Source organism: Durio zibethinus, chromosome 28 (assembly GCF_047325235.1).
Source record: "Durio zibethinus cultivar Kanyao isolate XHJ-2024 chromosome 28, ASM4732523v1, whole genome shotgun sequence".
NCBI lineage: Eukaryota > Viridiplantae > Streptophyta > Magnoliopsida > Malvales > Malvaceae > Durio > Durio zibethinus.
In genome coordinates this window covers 816,209-838,685 of record NC_143189.1, presented here as the reverse complement: position 1 = coordinate 838,685, position 22,477 = coordinate 816,209, and the positions used below count along the sequence as shown (strand labels likewise).

The 22,477-nt window shown below is 35.0% G+C and overlaps 3 protein-coding genes across 14 annotated transcripts; all 3 read left to right on the top strand.

Annotated features, from left to right (window-relative positions):
- The first annotated feature begins 3,947 nt into the window (after positions 1-3,947).
- Positions 3,948-6,572, top strand: LOC111281073 (SMAD/FHA domain-containing protein). Its single transcript, XM_022868658.2, has 3 exons — positions 3,948-4,187; positions 4,538-5,105; positions 5,500-6,572. The coding sequence occupies exons 2-3, from the start codon at positions 4,696-4,698 to the stop codon at positions 6,323-6,325; spliced, it is 1,236 nt and encodes a 411-aa protein (XP_022724393.2). The 5' UTR covers positions 3,948-4,187; positions 4,538-4,695; the 3' UTR covers positions 6,326-6,572.
- A 2,839-nt stretch (positions 6,573-9,411) lies between these two features.
- Positions 9,412-16,769, top strand: LOC111280816 (Phototropic-responsive NPH3 family protein). Of its 12 annotated transcripts, XM_089756964.1 has the most exons (9): positions 9,412-9,814; positions 11,130-11,213; positions 12,705-12,794; positions 13,228-13,412; positions 13,503-13,642; positions 13,729-13,798; positions 14,404-14,808; positions 14,955-15,695; positions 16,031-16,769. In XM_089756964.1, the coding sequence occupies exons 5-9, from the start codon at positions 13,584-13,586 to the stop codon at positions 16,511-16,513; spliced, it is 1,758 nt and encodes a 585-aa protein (XP_089613090.1). In that variant the 5' UTR covers positions 9,412-9,814; positions 11,130-11,213; positions 12,705-12,794; positions 13,228-13,412; positions 13,503-13,583; the 3' UTR covers positions 16,514-16,769. The 12 variants fall into 12 exon arrangements, with proteins under 12 accessions (XP_089613090.1, XP_089613086.1, XP_089613084.1 ...); XM_089756960.1 differs by lacking the exon at positions 11,130-11,213 and having other exon boundaries at positions 13,228-13,378; XM_089756958.1 differs by lacking the exon at positions 11,130-11,213.
- A 2,354-nt stretch (positions 16,770-19,123) lies between these two features.
- LOC111280483 (ras-related protein RABB1c) lies at positions 19,124-21,756 on the top strand. Its single transcript, XM_022867929.2, has 6 exons — positions 19,124-19,303; positions 19,404-19,543; positions 19,653-19,735; positions 19,876-20,080; positions 20,174-20,242; positions 21,402-21,756. Exons 1-6 carry the CDS (start codon positions 19,258-19,260, stop codon positions 21,492-21,494), a joined length of 636 nt encoding a protein of 211 aa, XP_022723664.1. The 5' UTR covers positions 19,124-19,257; the 3' UTR covers positions 21,495-21,756.
- The last annotated feature ends 721 nt before the right edge of the window (positions 21,757-22,477 follow it).

Genomic DNA, 22,477 nt, shown 5'->3' with positions numbered 1-22,477 from the left:
CAACATTGTTGGTTCTAACCATAAATCTTAACCTTAACAAGTAATACTGCTAAGCGTACAGGCAATGCACCATTATTGTCATCTCCTTTTCTTGAACCATGTATCTGTATTCGATTTCATTAAGCTTCAATTCTCAAATGCAATCAGATGGTTCTCTTACATTAGTACGCTTTCTACCACAAAGTTTGATGCATCCATATACACTTTATACAGTTTGGCATGGTTTAGTAAGGCTAAAACTGGCTCTTCGATTGCTGTTCGCTTTAATCGATCAAAAGTTTCCTAAAACTCGGTGCTTCACTCCCACACTCTCCCATTCTTGAACAAATCAATCAATGGTGTGATGATGGCTAAGTGGCCCTTGATGAAGCATCGATAGTAGTTAACCAGCCCAAAAAATGATCTCAACTCGGTGACTTTGGTTGGTTGTTCCCAATCTAGAATAGCACGCACCTTGCTAGCATCTATGGGTATCTTGTCACCACCCATTATGTGGCCTAGAAATAGTACCTCTCATTGGGTAAATGAGCAATTTTCCTTCTTCACATACAGTTCGTTCATCCGTAACACCTAAAACACCTTGTTCATAGGCGTACAGAATGTTATTGAAGCATTGGTGAGTTTAAATGGCATGACCAAGAACTCATAAGAGCCGTAGTGGGTGACACATATGGTTTTAGACTCATCTCCCTTCACGATCCTAACCTGGTAATATCCTAACCTCAAATTCAGCTTGGTGAACCACCTTGCATTTTCAAGTTAGTCGAACAAGTCTGTAATGAGGGGGATATAATACTTGTTCTTGATGGTCAGCTTGTTCAGTACCTTATAATCAATACACAATCGTAATGACCTATCATGCTTACGTTGGAACAGAACTGAGGTACTATATGAGGCCTTGGATGGCCTGATATAGCTAGTATCGATCAGCTTCCTGAGCTATTTCCTCAACTTCTCCAACTTTGAGACTAACATTCGGTAAGAGGCTTTGGTTGGTAGCTTGGCCTCAAGCACCAATTCGATCTTATGGTCCACCTCTCTCTGCTAGGCAACTGTGCGAGCATTATATCACTAAAGGTCTCTAGCACCTCTAACACTTTCAAAGGGGTGTTGGACTTAATCTCATTAGGCTCATCATACTTCAAGGTAGCCAAAAAGGTGTTTTCATCCGTACTCACCGTTTTGGCAAATTAAATAGCCAATAGCATCTTGGTCCTAAGCTCAGACCCACGTTTCAATGGTACAAGGCATTAGCACTGTACATCCAAAATGCACATGTAGTTGTCAAAAGGCATAATGAGGGCATTAATCCAAACAAAAAAAATCTAAACCAATCACAAACTCATAATCATCCAAGGGTATCACCTCAATGGTTTCCTTGCCCTTTCAATCTTCAAGCTATAGCTCTAACCCATGCATCACTCCAATGGCTGAAACCTCTTTGGAGTTAACTTTTTTGATGGTACCAATCTCTTTGTACACTTTTAGGCTGAGTTTCTAGGCTCTATCACCTTATATAAATAAATGTAAAGGCCTTATATCCATTAGAGCATTCACTTTCTTACCCGCAGCCAACAAATCCACATACATCAATTCTTTTGGCTTACGGCTTCCCTTACCTTGGATAGCATTAAGCATAATTAACCCAAGCTTTATTGTCTTCCTCTCTAGCTTTTCATCTAACTTCTTATCTATGGTAGCCAATTTGCCATTTTTAGGGCAATCTCGTACTCTATGCAATTTTCCACATAGGTAACAAAAAATTGACTCATAGTCTCTCTTAGCCTTTCAGTTCTCTGCTGGTGGCTTTCCCTGGCCATCCTTGTTCGAATAATCTCAATCTCCATATTTAGACTGCCAATTACGATTTTCTCTTTTGAACTATTATTCCGGATCTCTCTTGTCATCGCTCTTCCCCTTGGGTTTGGAAGACTCGAACTTGCTCTATGGCCTAAACTCCACCAAGGACTCAATGGAGGTCATGGCCTTGGTTAGATCACAAACTCCTCTTTTTTGTAGCTCATGCTTTACCCACGGCTTGAGCCCATCCATAAAGGCAAATAAAACTTTAGTTTAGCTTAAATCTAAAATCTAAAGCATCAATTTAGAGAACTTCTAGACGTACTTTCTCACCACCCCCTCTATAAGTAAGTCGGTATAACTTTGCCTACACTTCATCATTGGAGTATTGCTCCTTAAATTCTTTTTGAAACTCCTAACAGGTTCTAATCAAAGTACCACCGCATCTGACATAATCACACCTGCGCATCCACCATAACAAGATAATATTAGTAAGATACATTGAAGCAGTGTTTACCTTAGTGGCATCGTCCAGCATGTCTGTGGCCTAAAAGTACTACTTTATCCCCTCATAGAAAGTTATCCACTTTTTTGACAGCCTTAATCCCCTTGAACTCTTTGGGCTAGGAGATATCCATACGAGACTTAGGCATTTCAACGATCACACTATTCCCAATGGCTATTTTACAAGCAGTGAGCTCCCCATTGAGCTCTTCCATCTTTTTGTGTAGAGTCTCCACCAGGGCCTTCAAGGCTTCATTCCCCTAGGTGAACATGTCGATGGTCTCATTCATAGCAGCCTGCATCTCAACTTTAAGCTCCTTTGCCCTGGAGTCTAAATCCTTAAAATAAACCTCTACTTCGTTAAGCTTCTCTTTCACATTGCCCACTGTCACCTCCACCTTGGTCAACTTTCCATCTATAGTAGACCAAATGTCCTTTAAACTAGCTTTTTTCCTTCTTCCGTAACCTTGCTTTTGGGTATCTGGTTGTCGGTTAGCAACATCATTCTGGGATGCCATTTTTGCAAATGCTTTGAATGTGACTTGCACATAACCAAGCAGAACCTACTTTGATACCAACTATCACAAGCTCCAGACTTAAGCTTAAATCCATGCAGCCTTAGACTGTGAATTGACTCTGTATGCCTAAGTTCAGCCTACTACATAAGTATACGGGCGCTATGCCAACAATAAAGGTAGAATACTCAAGCTAAAAAAACACAAGAGATGTTAGAATATGCTCTGTATATTATTGAAGTATGTGATGTTACAACTAAGGGAGGGTGACTCTCTATTTATAGCCCCAGCACCGTATGACTACTCTTAAAATCAAGGGATTACACATTAAAATACATATTACATCATAATTTTAAGGATCTTTTCATAATTATCAGGGTTGACCAGATCTTTCAGTTATGTGTTGCCGATCCTGGATGCTCCTAGATGGTTTTGGATCGGTTTCACTCTCTTGAATCCACCTAAGTGCAATGCAAACATGATACGAGCATAGCCCTGGTCATATGAGTAAACTTGACTGGTGTGTGGGTGGCATGAATGCTTCTACCATGCTTATTGTGCAAACTCTCACTTTTGTCCCTGGTACTCAAGCTTGGATCGTTGGTACTAGGATCTCAACTCCTAGTATGCCTGTTCAGAGTGTGATATAAATAAGAGGTGCTCAATAAGTGATATAAGCCATTCCTTTTAAAAATAATTTTTTTTTCTTTTTAAAAAGGGAAAAGTATTAAATCTCAAATACACATAGGAGTAGTTATTATGATGCACATGAAAAGGAAAACAAAATAGGAATTGTGTACCATGTATTTATTTATACTCGTATCATATCTTTGTTTTAGGCCAACACTAACAGCATTTTAAACAAAGAGTCAGATTAAGCTACAAGCGAGATGAAATTGATAGGCCGACATTGCATTGGCAAATTGGGTGATACGAAATGGGCTCAGCCTCAGTCCCCAGCCCTACAACTTATTTTTTCTTTTCTTTTATACATAAAGTTTAGGGGATTATATGATTTTAAGCCCAACGTGTTTTAGGGTCTCTTTTAGCGTTAGTGATCCAAAACTTGCAAACTCTTATGGTCCTCTGTCCGATCCATATATTACTTGAAAAAAGAGAATGAAGAAAGGAGACAGCACAGCTCACACCAGTAGTCGATCCCTGGCATAGCGCGCGTGGAGAGTGCGAAGCTTGTTGTTGTTGCCTGTTGCTTTTGCCTTTGGAAACGAAATTGGCTTTGGGTTGATGATGGTGACAGATACAGAGATAGAATGTTGAATTGAATGTGGTGGATTTCTCTCAGGCCCTCTCTCCGTCACTCCCTCAGCCCTCTGCCCTAATTCGTATAAACCCTAACCACTAACCAAGGTCAGTCATCTTCAATCCACATCTTTTCTTCATTCTTTTATGTAGTAGATTCAATCAATTCTTTTGGAAGACTTTCTGGGCCAACTTTTTCAACTTACACTAACTTAGCAGCTGTAGCATATTAATCTGATTATTTTAAGATTCCTATCCATTTTCTGGAAAATCTAAACTCCATTTTACAAATTCTTATTCCACCCATCTCGGTCCCTAACCCAAGTTTATCTGGCTTTGGTTATTTTTGCTATCCAAATATGTATATATTTTAAACTGAAATTTTCGTGTCCCGATATGTTCTGTGGTACTATTACATTACTCCAATGTTTATAGGGTTTTTGATTCAATGATTGCAGTTGCGGTGCATGGATGAGCTGGAAGATTACCGCTAAAAATTGAAGTCCCGAATTATGCTGCTGCTGGGTGGTGATATAAGAATATTAGTAGTTAACTATTAAATAAACAGGCTTTGGTCTTTTTTTTTCTTTTGAGTAATATCATTAATAAAAAAAGAATGTATGGGAGAGGTGGTCTTGATAGATTCAAAAAAGCTCAATACTTGGAACCTTTCTCTGTCTCGCTAAATTCTGCCCCCAAAACCACGCCCAAAGCTGCTCAAGTTCAACAAGTTTCACATTCTCAAAATGCAGTTGCTCAGCCTCAGCAGGAGGAGCACGCTCAGTCTCAGCCAGCCACTCAGCTTGGGGGCGGTCAATCCACCTGGCAGCCTCCTGATTGGGCCATTGAGCCTCGCCCTGGTGTCTACTATCTTGAAGTTCTGAAGGAAGGACAGGTGCTTGATCGCATTAATCTCGATAGAAGCAGGCACATCTTTGGCAGGCAATATCATACTTGCGATTTTGTGCTTGATCATCAGTCTGTTTCACGACAGCATGCTGCTGTCATTCCCCACAAGAATGGCAGGTCACTTCTATTTCTATTGCTTCTTTTTTCTTTTGCCCTTTGTTTACTTATATTCAAACATCGCTATTATTTTCTCTTCTCAGTACCACTCTATTAGTAGCAGAAGAAGAGAGTGAGGAAATAAAAACAATTAGTATTCCGTTGGATTTTAAAGACTTCTTCTTGATTCTACTACTTTACTGAGTTTACTAGTTGACGTTTAAAATTGAAGTTAATTCTGTACAAGTTAGTCCTTTGGATTTGTAGTCATTGCTAGACACCATTGTCTACTTCTATATCTTAATAAATCAAATGTTCAACTTCACTCTTGCATGTACTATTGATTTCTGAAGCTCCCAACTTATTTTCAAACAATATGTAAAGTGTTATTCACCTGCTGTTATAATCTCAACAGTATATATGTCATTGATTTGGGATCAGCACATGGAACATTTGTTGCAAATGAGCGATTGACGAAAGATACACCTGTTGAGCTTGAAGTAGGGCAATCTTTGCGTTTTGCTGCATCAACTAGAACTTATATCTTAAGGAAGGATAATGCAGCTCTATTTCCTCGTCCTCCACCCCCAACTGAGATAAATCTACCTCCACCGCCTGATCCTTCTGATGAAGATGCTGTTGTAGCTTATAATACACTTATAAATCGTTATGGCTTGAGTAAATCTGACCTGCTACCCAAATCCATCTCATCAGCTGGAAGAGAAGACAGCACAGAGACAGAGAGAGCCACTAAGAGAATGAGGAAACTAAAAGTGACCTTCAGGGATCAGGCTGGGGGAGAGCTGGTTGAAGTTGTTGGAATTTCAGATGGTGCAGATGTAGAAACAGAACCTGGGCCTGTAGGTGTGAAAGAAGGAAGTCTTGTTGGAAAATATGAATCTCTTGTACAGACGACAGTAATTCCTAAAGGCAAGGATTTATCATCTGTAAAGGAAGACAATGTTTATCAGAAAGGTGTAACTGAAAAACTGCAAGAGGTCTTGAACAAAGTAAAGAATGCTCCAAAAGGTGGGATTTACGATGATCTTTACGGAGAATCTTTATCTGACAAAGTGGGTTCTTCCTGGGCATACGCCTCTGTTGGTTCTGCTGTTGGACAAGGCTTGGCTTCTCATACAAAAGATGCTACTATAGGAAAGGCTGTTGATGTCTCAAGCGGAAAACCTGGAAGTAACTCTGGCCCTTATGATGATAGTGAAGATGATTTGTTTGGTGACTGATTGAATGAAGCTGAAATGTATTGCAACTCGCATCATTGTCTCACTTTGGGTTTGACAAAATGACAGAAAATAAGTTCTCTCTGGACATAGCAAGATATTATTGACTCCGAAGTTGGAGAAATTTTGTTGTAATTTATTGACTAAAGTTTCTTTGTATAATGGACTGTCAACCTGTGATTGGGGATTTAAAAGCCCATGTTATCCTTGGAAGAAAATGGAAAGACAATTAGTTCTAGCAACACTTTAATCCTGGTATGTGGTAATTCAATTGTTGTTTTTTTTTTCCTTTTTATCTATTGTTCTTTTACTTGCAATTAGGGGGTTATCATTTTATGCGTTCTTGATTTTTCTCTTTGGTGGATTTGACAGTGGTATATCTATTAATGCTGAAATGTTTGCTGTCGTTCTCGAAGAATAATGTCTTGTGGTGTTTGGCTCAAGATAGAAGCCATTTAAGCACGCCGATCGTCCTACATTTTTGCTTTTGCTCTTTCTCTTTTAACTTTTTTTTATGGCCCGAGTCATATTTTGGTGCGTTTGGTGAACACAGAGGATCTTTTGGTCTTTGTCTTCGGCTTTCTAGAGTATGAATTCTCTAACGCCTGCCCGTTTCTCTGTTTGATGTAGGTATTGCTATGATACATTTCCTCATTTTGCTCTTACACGGTTGTCACTTGTAAGTTAAAAGTCTAATGATGTAGTAATTTATGGCAAATGTTACTTTTAATTCAAGTGGTGCTCTTTTATCATTAGAATAGAACAAATGTAGAACCAAACAATTATCCAGGAGTGTGCAGTGGGCGGGTAGCTTAGGGTTCAGATTGGGCCCAACAAAGCCCGGTGGGGGTGGTTCTTGCAATAATGCAATGATACTGATTCCCCAATCTCAACTAACATTTGTTTTCTTGTTAAGGAATCCTTGAAAAAAAGTAATTTAGCAAAAAAAAAGTTTATTGCTGAGTCCACGTAAACAAAAAGAAAACAGGATATGTATCGTGTTAAGAGGAGATGTTGGGGCCAGCCAGCCAACTGAGGATGGTATGCATATTCTAAAACTTTTACATGGATTTAAATATTAGAGAGCAACTGGGGTATAATCATGTTAAATATTATCCTTGGGGATTTATTTTGTGTTTGAATATTCCAACAATATATACCAATGCTTCATCTCCACTTATTGTCATAGTATTTATTTGCAACGCATGCATGAATATGTCATATATATATATATATATTAAAGAATGATGCATATATATTTTGTATGTGTATGTATGTTTCCGGATATATTGTTTTGGTGAAAGACTGGAAGGTTTGTTTACCTGAAGATGAAATTAAAATAAGGAAAAAAAGAAAAGCGAAAAACAACATTTCAACCTTTTTACACGAAATGAGAACATAGGTGTCCAATAGGACCAACACTGTCATCCAACATGATAACAAAAAGATACCACGGTCCCTCGCAATATTGTCCTTGTTCCCATGGAAACAAGTGTATATGACATGCTCCATTGTTTTCACATTAACAATATTTCAAATCAAATATATATATATATATATATATCATCAGACATTTTTCTAATAGTTAATAGAGTACATAATAGATGCAATGCAAGACTAAATAATTAGAAAATGGATAATGTGTTAACATATCAATTGCTCATGAAATATGCATACTTTATTTTAACATATATATATAAATTAAGGCATACATAGTTTAGTTTAGTTTGCCTTAATTTCTCCAAGAGTGATTTCTGTTTGGGATATTCATATATACTAAAGTAGCTAGTAGTAGTTAACAATCATAACTAAACCCAATTAATTACTAAAAGCAAGTGATAATTAATTACTAATATATATTAGCATATATATACCAATACTAATTACAATGATTGATGATAATCATGTTATTGCGATCATGATGGATATATCCAAATCTTCTGGCCCTAATTATTCATTACACCATTTATTTACATGAGAAAATTAAGAGGTAACATGGCTTATAATGAATTTTAGTTTGTTACTAACTTTATACTACTATTTGTGCTAAAAAAATGCTAGCTTTTGTTAAGATAAAAAATTAAAAAAAAACAAACAAACAAACTTATTACTTAATTTGTCAAACAATCAACAATTTAATTAACACATCTATTTCAACCAATGGATTGAAAGGGCCAGAGTGGCGGACCCTCTCTTCATCTAATCCACGTACGTTATACCATTACTAACCCATGGCATGAACTTCAACATTAGATCAGCCAAAAGTGTAGTTATATATATGCATGTGCAAAGACATACAAAAAATGAACTAAAAATATGAACATAAACTCATGCGCACGCACTTACATACATTACATTATATTTATTAATTATATTCAATAAAAGAAAAAATCCTTTCCTTGGAACACTAGTAGACTATAATACACACATTTAAATATATGGGAAAACATCAGCCTGAAAAATCAAGTGACTGGGTGAAATTTCAACTCCTTGTCTGCGTTTGGCCTGCAAAACAACCAACAGGCAAGGTCAGACTGATTTAGGAGCAGTAGAACCGACGGTCGAGGGCAAGACACGTGGCCGACATGCAAATCAGGGAAACGGCTAATGAGAAGGAGATGAATATCTCTGCATGGTGGGGGATACCATGATGAGCAATGTACAGGGGATCTTTCCAAGATGGTCCCACCGTCTATCCTTTTTATTTTAGTTGGGGTGGTGGTGGGGGACACCTCTTTAATTAGTCTTAACCCACTGCCCACTAGCGTTGCATGCCTTTTTCGCGAATTCAATCATGGAGCAACAATTTCAAGCTAGGGGAGGCAGCACTCCCAACTCACAATTGACATCCCCCCAACAGCTGAAACGAAAAAGAGATGATCCGAGAAGATGTATCAGAAGAAGAGACTGCTCGTTAATTTTACTTTTTTTCTTTTCGGATTCTTTTCAAAGCAGCTTATGATTGCTAGCTAGCATACCTTTGGCTTTGATACATTACCATGTTGACTAATCCCAACCAACCACTTTCTCATCCTATTCCTCCCTCTCTCTGTCTAATTGGTGAGACAGACACCCATTCTCCTTTAACTAGTTGGTGTCGTGTGTTTCTTTATAAGTTGAATCTAACTGAAACCCATAAGCCATCCTTTCTTCCTCCTGGACTACATTTTAAATTCATGAAGCAATTAAGACATCCCTTTCGTGCCTCTTCATCATATTATATATATGCAGCACTGCAATTATATGGCATCGCATGTTCATATCGGATGATGTAAATATGTTAGCTTCTAGTTTGTTTAGCAGCCTCTACTGCTGGCTTTATATATATATATATAGAAAGTGCTGCTGCTACTGCTTCTTTCTCTTCTGCTTACTCAGTTGGAATCTCAAGGGTAAATCTTAGTATTGTTGCGGCTTTTGGCATTCTAAGCTCGCAAGAGCTGCTGCTATGCTTGGAACCAAGTTAAAACTTCAACAAGCACATTATCGGGGGTATGTTGTTTTTGCTTCCTATCTATGAACGTATTAATTATACTAATAATTTATTTTTATTTTCAATTGTTTTTCCTTATATCTATATTTACATGAGTTGAGTCCCACTCCCACTGATGATAGTGCAGGTTCTGTTGTTAACTGGCCCAATTGGGATGATTTGATTGACAGAAATCTCCTTAACTTGTTATTAATAATTGGTTTCCCACTCTAAACCCCAACCAAAAGCTCTGCCTGCTTTTTCATTCTGTTATATATATATATATATATATATATATTTATATGCAGATATATAGATTATCATATATTTTGCTTTGCAACAAGATTGAAAACTTAACGTGGAAAAAGAAACTTCACTGCAGCCTTTTTTAATTAAAAAATTCCGAATAGAAAAAGGACAACAAGAAACCAGTAAAAACTTTTCTGAGCTTATTGAGAAGATCTTTATCAGTTCTAATTAAAAGAGTCTGCAGACATTTGTAGGTAACTACTGCACTAAATGGCATCATATATATATATATATATGTATATATTTGATCATACTTTGAAAGCCATTTGAGCAAGGCTGACATGAGCATGCATCACCGTTATCGATCGATTTTTCATGTTCCTAGGGTAAGCTTACCTTTTAAAAAGTTGTGGTCATTTTCCTATATTAGCACAACTCCAAGTACTTGGATCATTTTCCTATATATATATATATATATATATATATATATATTCTCTTCGTCTACGATGGATCAACATAAACAATTATTAATACTAATTTTAGTATACAAATTCCACCCTTAATGTCCATGGGGTAGAGAAGAGATCATAGTAATCGTTTTATTAATTCATAATAGTAATACTGCAATGTAGCCGGATATTCATTTTGTGCGGGCTATTCGTGTCTAAAGGCACTCATGACAACTATGAAAGCAAACCTCAGCCACTTATTTTATATCTTTTTCAAAGTTTAAAGAGAGCAGAAAATTAGTCATAAGCCACTAATTTCCCTTTTATTATTAATTAGTTGGTCATCCTGAAGGATTATCTGAAATTAAGTTGACAATTACAGTAACTCAATACTCCTGATATATATATCAACCTTGATTAAGAAAAATAAGTTCAAGATTAATTAATTTCCATCTAGTCTCTTAATATATATATATATATATATATATTCTAACTGAACAGATCATTTCATCCCTTCAACTCCAAGAACAACGACAGGAAAACCAGTTTTATTCATTATTATTTATTTATTTTTTTGTGCCTTACTATCACTGATCAGATATTATTACATGGTAGTCCACACATATTTACTTCACAGAAAAATATCATCTGTGCTAAAGCGGGATGAAAGTCGAGTTGAAGTACATAATAATATGTCCTTCGATGATCCATCCAAACTAATGTGAGTGAGCTGGCTTGCTATACTTCTATCCTGTCCGCAAAGCTTGCTATTCTATCCCTACTTAATTTCTCGTAGCGAGTTATTACTTTTAGATATTAATTCTATATATGCTTTGTACATTTATTTCACCTCGTCTTGCTTGCTGATCAAAGAGTTTGGCAAATATGCCAAGCCACCTGCATAGACAGAATTAAGAATCATTTGTGTGGATGATGCATGATTTTTGTTTTTGAAGTCTGGGATTAGTTAACTGAGATAATTAGATTAGGAAATTAAGTAGCGTTTAGCATCAATTCATGCCGTCACCAAACTCCAAAAAGTTATCTCACATGTGTGTATATAGATATATGTATGTATGTATGTATGTATATATATTCAGAAACATTCATGGTACACTCAATTATGGTTTAAAGATCAGGCCAAAAAAATATAATGGTTTAAAGCCTGTGCTATACATATAGGATATTACTAGTTCCAAATTTACAAAAAGGCACATATATATAGTAATAAAACTAATAAGATCTTTGTTTATAGATAGAAAATGACCTTAATTTGTTGTTTTCGAGGTTAAACCTAAGCATAACCTGTTTCGTGTGCCAGGAAAGTAGGCCATACAGTAGTATTAGTTTTACTGAACATCGGCTCAAGCACATAACTGTAAGACTGCTAAAAAAAACTTATGTCCGACATATTTTCTTTCAAGTCTAATCAATATTTTCTGCGTACATGGATGAAGAATCATGATATTATTATATATTTGCTGTCCATGCTTCCCAGAACGGAAAACTGATCGTTTGAAAAGGAGAAGCGTGGAACTTAGTTACAAATTCATTTATGAATTAGTAGCGATAGAGCCAAAATGGAAGGATCATCAGGCCTTATCGATTATGAGTAATTAATTAATGGATCGAAGAATACATAGGCTTTCAATTTTCAAAATTATAGTATATGGAAATAGCTTTATATCAATTCAAGATGGGTGATCTACTGGTCTTATTTGTTTCAACTCAACGGTACTACTGTTGCTTTGGCTAGGATCTACTGAATTTGTGTGACTTATAGGAATGAATTCACAGAGCGGACCTGTATATTGCTGCTTGGACATTGTACCTTAGAGGTTCCATTGTATAAGAACCAAATAAATGGGAACACAAATGGGAGGGCAATTGTATATATAGTGGATTAGATCTAGGCAAAATTTCATTCATTAGTTTGGAACCAGATTCACGGTTCAATTTCTTGTAGTTAAATGTGTCAGGAAATTGGCATAACAAGCTCAAAAACTTAAGCCTTTTATAAGCAGGTGAGACTTGAGACTGCCCACTTGCAATTGAATGGCTGAAGAAACTAAATTAACTTCACTGAAAGTGCCAAAGGTTGAAAGGCATTACATATTCAGGATTTTCAGAAGAGGTTTAATCAAGACCTTTCTGGCTTCCACGCCATCATGAAAGCAAAAAGGGTTAGGTGATTTATCTTTTGATTTTGCAGGTGAAGATATATCATTACATGCTAAAGGGCTTGTAGGTTTTATACAGGAACGGTGAAGATGATGGGACCTCTTGTTGAATAAAAGTTGAGGTAATTGTATTTGTGCCTACTTCCTAAACTTTTGTAAACAATAAATTGCATATATATATATATATATATGTAGCACTTTTACATATTATTGAAGATCTAGTATGCATGTAGGATTGAGTATCACTCCTTCATGGTCGACTTCTCCTTTTCTCCTTCTACTCCCTTGGCCTCTCCTCTTCTTTCCTCATATCTTCTTCTCCATAACATTTTACTTTTCATTTTCTTTTGCCATGTTCGTTAAACAACCTTTATTCATTCAACCTTGCAAATATTAGAAGAAAATAAAAACAACAAATTGTGCACCTACCCCATGTGTTATAAGTATTCTAATTATATTTCTGGGCACTCAATTTTAGTATTGAAAAGTAAAAAAAACTCTTACTACCGGAGACCAGTTAAGCCGATGCTTTAGTTTCTTTTGCGTCTCTTTCAGTATATATCTGCCCATTACCAAAAACCAATATGCTGAAAAGAAACAAAGGGTTATGTCAACGTACCAGTAATCAATTGAGTGGCTGTCTCGCCTTCGAGTGTCCTTGTCAGAGTATGCACATGTTTGTGCCTGTGGGTTTTCCTGTCTGTTGGTATGCATATAATTTTCGGCAACTTCATTTCATGGTATTATAGCGTTAATACATTTTATCTTCAACAGAAACCATTATGGAAATGTATTTACTAATATCACGTAAGCGATCTGGAATCTTTCAGAAACTGTCTTTCAATCAAACGTTGCAGTGTTGCAAGGGGAAAAACCAATCATTCACGACCTTTTGATTAAAGGAAGAAAAAATGAAGTTTATGAAAATTGGGACAAAGCCAGACACCTTCTACACTGAAGAGGCTACCAGGTATAAGAAGTGTGACAGATCCTTCTTTGACAGAACTGGCAACAATCTTAAGCTAAATCTAATAGAGTTGGTAATTGGCAACGCAGGACTGTGATTTCAGAAGTACCAAGTGATCTTACAATAAGGATTAACAACATCTGTTATCTTCTACATAAGGTATAGTTTATTGGGTTCATGATATAAAGAAAAAGTTTGCCTCAGGTCGTGGGATGAAAAATGGTCCTGCGGCTGAGGATTCTTCCTTGATCATATAAATAAATAAATATATATATATATATATATTATGTACCCTTGCCTTATTGGAATGATTACTAGCATATGTATCATATATATTTAGACTTCTAGATTCAGCATTTTAGAGATGATGTAAAGTCCAACATATCATATCTGTCAAGAAAGCAGCTTAGCAACAAATGATTTCCCTTACAATACTTTGCTTTTTTGCCTAAGAATAAGACACTTCGTACACTTGAGTATTATAAATACAATCCAGAGAAATTAGTAAGATGTGAGCTTACTTTGACAGGAAAACATGACGGAGTCGAGGTGGATAGGCCCTTGGTTTTGGACACACTTAGAAGTTAGAACCGAAAACGTTAGCAAAATAATGGTACCTGAAATTGGGTAGGAATTTGATTGTGAAAAAGGAAAATTGTTCCTTCGAGAAAAGTCTAGATATTTTGAGTATATATAGATTATAAATGTTATTTTTTCAGGATTGGTATATAACTTAGCCTCTTAAATAATTGTGCTATTCTTAGTTGCAGATTCCACTTCTTCCAAAATGTGGCCTCCTACAACGGCTCTGCTCTGATTCTGATGAATCTGACATTGTAACTATAGATCTTCACGATATCCCGGGAGGTGAAGATGCTTTTGAACTCTGTGCTAAATTTTGCTATGGGATAACAATCAATCTCAGCGCCCATAACTTTGTACCTGCATTGTGTGCTGCTAAGTTCCTTAGAATGACTGAATCAATTGAGAAGGGAAATTTTGTCCTAAAACTAGAAGCTTTCTTCAATTCATGCATTCTTGAAGGTTGGAAGGACTCGATTGTCACATTACAGACTACAATTAAGTTACCTGAGTGGTCAGAAAACCTTGGAATCATTAGAAGGTGCATTGATTCTATTGTAGAGAAAATCCTCACACCCCCAGCAAAGGTTTTAAATCTATTTTTCTACTTCTATATTTTATATATATATATATATATATATATTTACCGCATAAAGCATATCAAAAACATTATTTTTGAAAATCGTCTGCCGTTCAAGGTATACATTAGTTTAATCAAGATGATTCCCTGCAGGTTTCATGGTCCTACACTTATACTAGACCAGGGTATATAAAAAAACAACACCAGTCGGTCCCAAAAGATTGGTGGACGGAAGACTTATCCGATCTTGACATAGACCTATTTCGATGCATAATTACTGCTGTAAGATCAACCTATAGACTACCACCACAGCTCATTGGTGAAGCTTTGCATGTTTATGCGTGTCGTTGGCTACCAGACACTACAAAGTCTAGACCCCCACAGAGTTCAGCGTCTCGGACTGAAGAATCTAAGGAAAAAAGCAGGCGAATTCTTGAATTTATTGTGAGCATGATTCCTGCTGATCGAGACTCTGTTTCAATAGGCTTCTTGTTAAGGCTCCTTAGCATTGCAAATTATCTAGGAGTGTCCCCAGTAACAAAGACTGAACTGGTAAGGAGAGCTGGTCTGCAATTTGAGGAGGCAACAGTTGGTGATATGCTATTTCCTTCACAGTTGTCCTCCGATCAGCACTTTTATGATATTGACATGGTTGCAGCTGTAATAGAAAGTTATTTGGTGCTATGGAGAAGACAAGCTCCTGCATCTGCAGAAAACAGCCACTTGCTTCGATCAATTAGAAATACTGGGAAGCTTATAGATTCCTATCTTCAAGTTGTTGCAAGGGATGTGAACATGCCAATATCCAAACTAGTTTCTCTAGCTGAAGCATTGCCAGATATTGCCAGGAAAGATCACGATGGCCTTTATAAAGCCATTAACATTTATCTCAAGGTGAGGCCAATTTACTAATCAAGTGCCAGATTTTCATTTTTGTATTTTATGGAGAATGATATACTGATATATATGCTTGATGTGAATTCTAATTTGTTTAGTCATTGACTGCTTGTGCTTAAAGCATTTAGGAATGTTGATTGGTTAATGTTTATGCATGCTTTTAGTTTTATTTATTTATTCATTCATTCAATGAAGTGGAGTTTCTGGATTATTGGGTTGTGGATTGCCCAAAAAACATATACTGGTATAAGCATGCACCAAAAAGTTGCATGGTAAATCCACCCAAGCAATTGCATTTGTTTTTTTTCCAACATGGTCCGGATTGATTTAAGCAGGAGCACCCTGATGTAAGTAAAGCAGACAAGAAAAGGCTGTGCAGAATGCTAGACTGCCAGAAACTGTCCCCAGAGATACGTGCCCATGCTGTGAAGAACGAGAGGCTACCATTGAGAACAGTGGTGCAAGTCCTGTTTTTCGAACAAGAGAGTGGTTCCAGGGCAACAAGTCATAAACCGGAGGTAATCGTTAGAGGAAGACAGACACAAGCTGCGGAAGAAGAGAGTAATTATAAGCTGCAACAGGAGGCGAGAAGGAGCAGGGTTCCTGAAAGTAGCAAAAGAGAGCGTCAGAATAGATTGGAGGGAAACGTGGTGAGGGGAGAAAAAGGGGAAGCAGAATCCGAAAAGGGCAAAGAAAGGAGAGGTGAAGCGAATTCTGCAAGCAAGGTGGTGGATCCTAAGAAGATAGTAAGAAGGAGAAGTAGTAGATCTGAACATCAACAATGGCTTGAAGGCGATAAAGGCCGAGAGAGATAGTTGAATTGAATTAATTAATGCAAACAGAGGGTCAAGACCCACTCTCTCTATATATATGTATATGCCTGAATTGATTTCTCTTTGCTATTGTGTTCTCTGTACGGTTTTGCGTTCATAAATTGCAGTGCTGTAATGCCCCATTTGTGGTAGCTTAATTAGGAAAGGGACTTCTTTTCAGCTGTAAAGACAATAAATTAAAACTTAATTGTGTATATGTATATTTATTATTATATTATATTATATTCTCTTTTTTTCATTTTTTAAATATCCCAAAATGATTATTTTTATTTTTATTTTTCACACTTTTTAACAATAAAAGATAATGGTACATAATATTATAAAAAAATAAATTATAATATTAAATATATCACAATCATTGACTTACATAGCAACGTATTTATTAATATTATAAATAAATATATAATATGATATAACAATAGTGTATAGCAATACTAGTAGAATTGTAGTATTTTATAACCCACACCTTGTCTTGTCTAGAAGCATATTATTTCATTGGTTTAATGCTGTGATTTTTTTCATGGATATGTCTATACTATTAGTTTGATATATTAATTCCTATTCATATATTGGTAACTTGACAAGGTTTTTCATGCGTTGAAGGAAGCAGTTATTAGGGAGAATGAAGTTTGAAGGACAGAGTAACTCACTGAGCTGAGATGTACAATTTTGATACATTCAAATATGAAAAATATCATTTCTTCAAAAAATATATAAAAGAATATCATTATATTGCAATTAGATAAAAAGAGTTGCGGTGATTAAACTGAAACATCAATGGAGATGCTCTATATATTTTTGTGCTGCTGCTAAATTACATTATTCAAAACAGCAATTAGGTTTGAAATTTATGCTGGTTTTCTTCTTGATGATGGACAATCGATTACATTAAGCTGCAAATCTGACCGATCGATATACGTTTAGAAGTGGTGTAAGCAAAGCCTCAGTGATAGCTGTTTTTAGTGTTAACTTGGAGAACTAATTGGTTCGCATGTATGGTTTAGATGTTGATCTGAACTAATTGTTGTGTTTCAAAGAAGTTATGTCATGTCATGTGTTGTTTCCGTTTAGGGGGTAGATGAAGGAAGTTTTGTAGCTTGAAAAACATGGGTTGCTCTTGCTAACATTTGTTGTTAATTTGCTTGTTTATTAAGTAATTTTTTTGCATGATTTCATTGGTGAAAGAGAAAGAGGGGGGGGGAAGCATGTCTGTAAACAACCAAGAATGTTTGCTTGCATGATGATGGAACCTTTGTGTTGATATGCCATCGTATTTGTGTTTGTTTAGACTGCCACTGCGACAAAGTAACAGTCGTTTGTGCAAATAAATAAGTAAATCAATGATGATGATAATATAATAATTTAGCAGTAAATCAATTATGATATAATTGTAAATATATAATAACATAACAGTAAATCAAGAATAATTTAATAAAAAATAATTGATAATTTAGTAATAAATAATTATAACTTAATAATAAATTAGTAATAATTTAATAGTAAATTAGTTTAGTTTAATAATAATTAATTGATAATAGTAAATCATAAAAAAATTTTATACCATAAATAATAACTTATTAATTAATAATTTATATTTAATAGTTAATAATTGAAAATTTAAAAGTAAATTAGTATACTTTAATAGTAAATTATCAATAACTTAATTATTAATTGGTGATAATTTAATAATAAATCATAGATAATTTAATATAAATCAATATTAACTTAGTAGTGAATCATGAGTAATTTAGTAATAAATTGGTGATAATTTTATCATAAATAATCAAATTTTTAGTTGTAGATCAATTATAAAGTAACAGTTAATACATAATAATACAATAAAAAATTATTGACAATTTAATAATAAATTATTGATAATTTAGTAGTAAATCACTAATAGAATAGTAGTATATTACTAATAATTAAGTTATAAATTAGTAATAATTTAGTAGTAAATTAATTAATCATTAATAATTTAGTTATAAATAAGTTATAATTTTATAATAAATCATCAATAATTTAGTGACAAATCAATAATAATTTAATTGTAAATTATTCATAATTTAATGATAAATCATTCATAAATTAAATAATAAATTATTAATAATTTAGTAATAAATCATTAATAACTTAATAATAAATGATTGATAACATAATAATAAATAAATTATAACTTAATTGTTAATTATTGATAAATTTTTTATATTTAAAGTTGTTAGGGATCGAATGTAATAAAAATGAAGTTAAGATTTTGTAAAAATAAACTTAATATGAATTTATTTAATAAAAAATTTAAATATAAATAAAATGATAATATTTTTATATAAAAAATTATTTTATATATTATTAGCGACTTCTTAAACTTTATATTTTATAATTGTGAATGTATAATAATATAATAGTAAATTAAGAATATGTTAATAAAATATAATTGATAGCTTAATAATTAATTATATATTATTTAATAATAAATTAATTTCACTTTAAAAATAATTAATTAATAAAATAATTTAATAATAATAATAATAATAATAATAGTTAATTATTAGAAATTTAAAATAAATAAATAAAATTTTATTTTATTATTATTAGAAAAATATGCAAGGGTAAGCATGAATGGGTTGGCAGGCTGTCTGGCTTAGGCTGTCGCAGCTCTTTGCTTTCGCATCGCTGAATTAAAATTGAATTCATATCATCCAAAATTGCAGTTTTTCTTCTTCAACAGGATGTCTTACGCTTACCTCTTCAAGTACATCATCATCGGGGATACTGGTACATATTGATCTCCTCTTTCTCCTTTTATTATCGTTGCTTATTTGCTTTGATACATTTATTGATGAATTCGCCATCTGATTCTCATCATCTCCCCAAGGAGTGGGGAAATCATGCCTTCTTCTTCAGTTCACAGACAAGCGGTTTCAGCCGGTGCATGATCTTACCATCGGTGTTGAATTTGGGGCCAGGATGATCACCATCGACAACAAACCCATTAAGCTCCAAATCTGGGACACCGTATTTTCTCCTTTCTCTTCTCTCCCTTTCACTCTTTTCCGTCTTTTCCTGATTATCGGATAATTTGATTTTTTTTCTTTTCCTAAAACAAAATTGAAACCTTGGGCAGGCAGGTCAAGAATCCTTCAGATCCATTACCAGGTCGTACTACAGAGGAGCTGCTGGTGCCCTGCTTGTCTACGATATTACCAGGTATCCCCACCCCTTACTTTTCATTTTATCAAATCATTGTTACTATCTGTTCTGCACATCACCGTTTTCAGCCTAATTTTATTATTAATTTTATTGTTAAAGAATAAAAAGAATAACATTTCTCCCTACACAACACACAGGAGGGAAACTTTTAATCACTTGGCTAGCTGGTTGGAGGATGCTAGGCAGCATGCTAATGCTAACATGACCATTATGCTTATTGGTAATAAGTGTGACCTTGCTCATAGAAGGGCTGTAACCACTGAGGAAGGCGAGCAATTTGCCAAGGACCATGGTTTGATCTTCATGGAGGCCTCTGCTAAAACTGCTCAGAATGTTGAGGAGGTCTTTTATACTAAAACGACTCCTTCTTTCTCATTTTATGCTTAACAATCTTACTATACCCACTATTCTACCTCTTTCTCTCTTCTTATCCAGGCATTTATAAAAACTGCTGCAACCATATACAAAAAGATTCAGGATGGAGTTTTTGATGTCTCAAATGAGGTTACCACTTCCTAACCACTCTTACATCTCCTCGAACTTCTTTTCTTTCTTTTTTTTTTGGGAGGGGGGGATATACTGCTGTTTATGTTTCTAACTCCTAATCTAATTGATCACATTTAGTTGTTACATATATCACGTCAGGATATAGATATTTATGCCTACTGAGCACAAAAAAGAGTTTGGTCAGGTTATGAACATCTAGAGTAGTTTGAAATACAGGTGAATTTATTGCTTGTTTATCTTTTCCCTATTAGAGAATTTTCTGATAATTTCCAAATTTAAGCTCTACTAGCCAATGTAATTATAAAAAAAAATCCAAAAACCAATATTTTGTTTTATTTGCATCACTGCCTCCCTTAATCATATGTTTTCATGTGTAAAAGAAACTTTTCAAACATATATTGTTACTCTGATAAGAGTTTCTTTGTCATCCTTCTAGTAGATTTTTAAAATTCAGAACACCTGAAACAGAATGAGGTCACTGTTTCTTGCATGAAACGAGTGTGCTTCCACTTTGTCAATTGTCATTGATTTAAAAGGTAATATCATTTAATAAGATAAAATGGAATATATATATATATATATATATATTGATTGGGTCCCGGTGGTTTAGACCAGCCATTAGATAAGATAAGGGTGATTCTCTTTACTGCTGCCTTGTAATTGGAAGAAAAATACCTACAAAGCCGGTTTGATACTTAACAACTGTGAGTTGGGGTGTGGGTGGGTTGGGCGGATGAGTTCATAATATGCAGACTGACAAGGTAATATTGTTTTCTACTGGTGCAAGAAAAGTTACCTTACATTTAGGTATTCTTGAATATTTGTTTAGCAGTCCACGATTCCCTGATGAACAAGGTTGATCTACCTAGACCTCGAGCCCAGACTACCATCCACCTTCAACTGTGTGATACCATCATCTATATTTGTCTTTCAGGAGGTTTTGAAATTTGAATGCAATGTGGAAGTACAGTTGCAAAGTCATTTTCTTTAGGAAATATTTGACACTGCAATACTTGATGCAGACTAAATAAATAGCCACTTATCTTTGAATATTAACAAAAAGAAGAAGAATTGTTCTGTTTCCTTTGCTTTGCCATATTCAATAGATAGAATGTGTGAAGTCTGTTTCTGACATTCTGTTCTTGTTGGTTTGAAGTCTTATGGCATAAAAGTAGGATATGGTGGAATTCCAGGGCCATCAGGAGGCCGAGATGGTTCTTCTTCTCAAGGTGGAGGCTGCTGCAACTGAAATTCGAGTTCTCAGTCTAAAAATGAAAGACAGCCTGTTCATTTAACTTCTTCGTTTATACTTTTAGTTCCTTGTTTAATTTTTATAATCCCCCTACCTGAATAGTGTGACTAGTTTCTTATACGTGTCCATTCAGAGTGTGAAATTTGTATAATCCTTTTTTGTGTGTTCTCCATTTGGTTGTAAATTTGATAGTTATTGTTGTTTCATTTGTGGTTAACTATGGTAAAGAGAAATTGTGAAAATATGGGGAGTTGATTCATTTTTTTTATGTTGTATTGATATTTGAATATGAGTTGCATAAAAGCTTGTATTTGTCAGGTCTGTTTCAAATAGAAGGTTAATATTTATATGCTTATGAAATGGGTGAATCTAGAACATTTTTCAGGACGGGAATGTGGTGTGATGTAGCAGATGGAATGGTGGAGCTTGGTTTTGTGTTGCAATCATTGATGGGAATTATATACAAACATTTGTAAGAGATGTTTGAGATATTATATTTTATGTGGCAAACGTAGAACTTGTTAACTTGAAGCAATGAGATCAGGTGTGTGGGTGAGGCGTGAGGAAAGTAGGAAGTTTCTTGAATTTTTTGTTTTAGTACAAGGGAAGAGTGCTTTTGCCTTTTCGCAGTTCATAAATGTAAAAGGACGGGTGAATGCAGGAATGATATTAAGGATTGTGTTGCGATCAAGCTGCTAAGCTCGTTTCTCCTACCTGGTAGCTTTTTACCAGTTAGGCAATGATGAGGCGTTACTGTTAATTGGTTGCTCAGCAAGCCAAGGGTTAAGGAGTAAGAACGAGAAAAAGCAAATGCAAGGAAACAAAATTAGAAGCAGCAGGTTTAGTGGGGCGTGGAGCTACGAGACCCGATGCCCGGCAGAGACGAAGAGAAGACACGATCACAAACTCTAGCACTTAATCCTCCTAACAAAAACATACTAATACTCGTAGGACAGTGTTGTCTATAAAAATATGTAGTT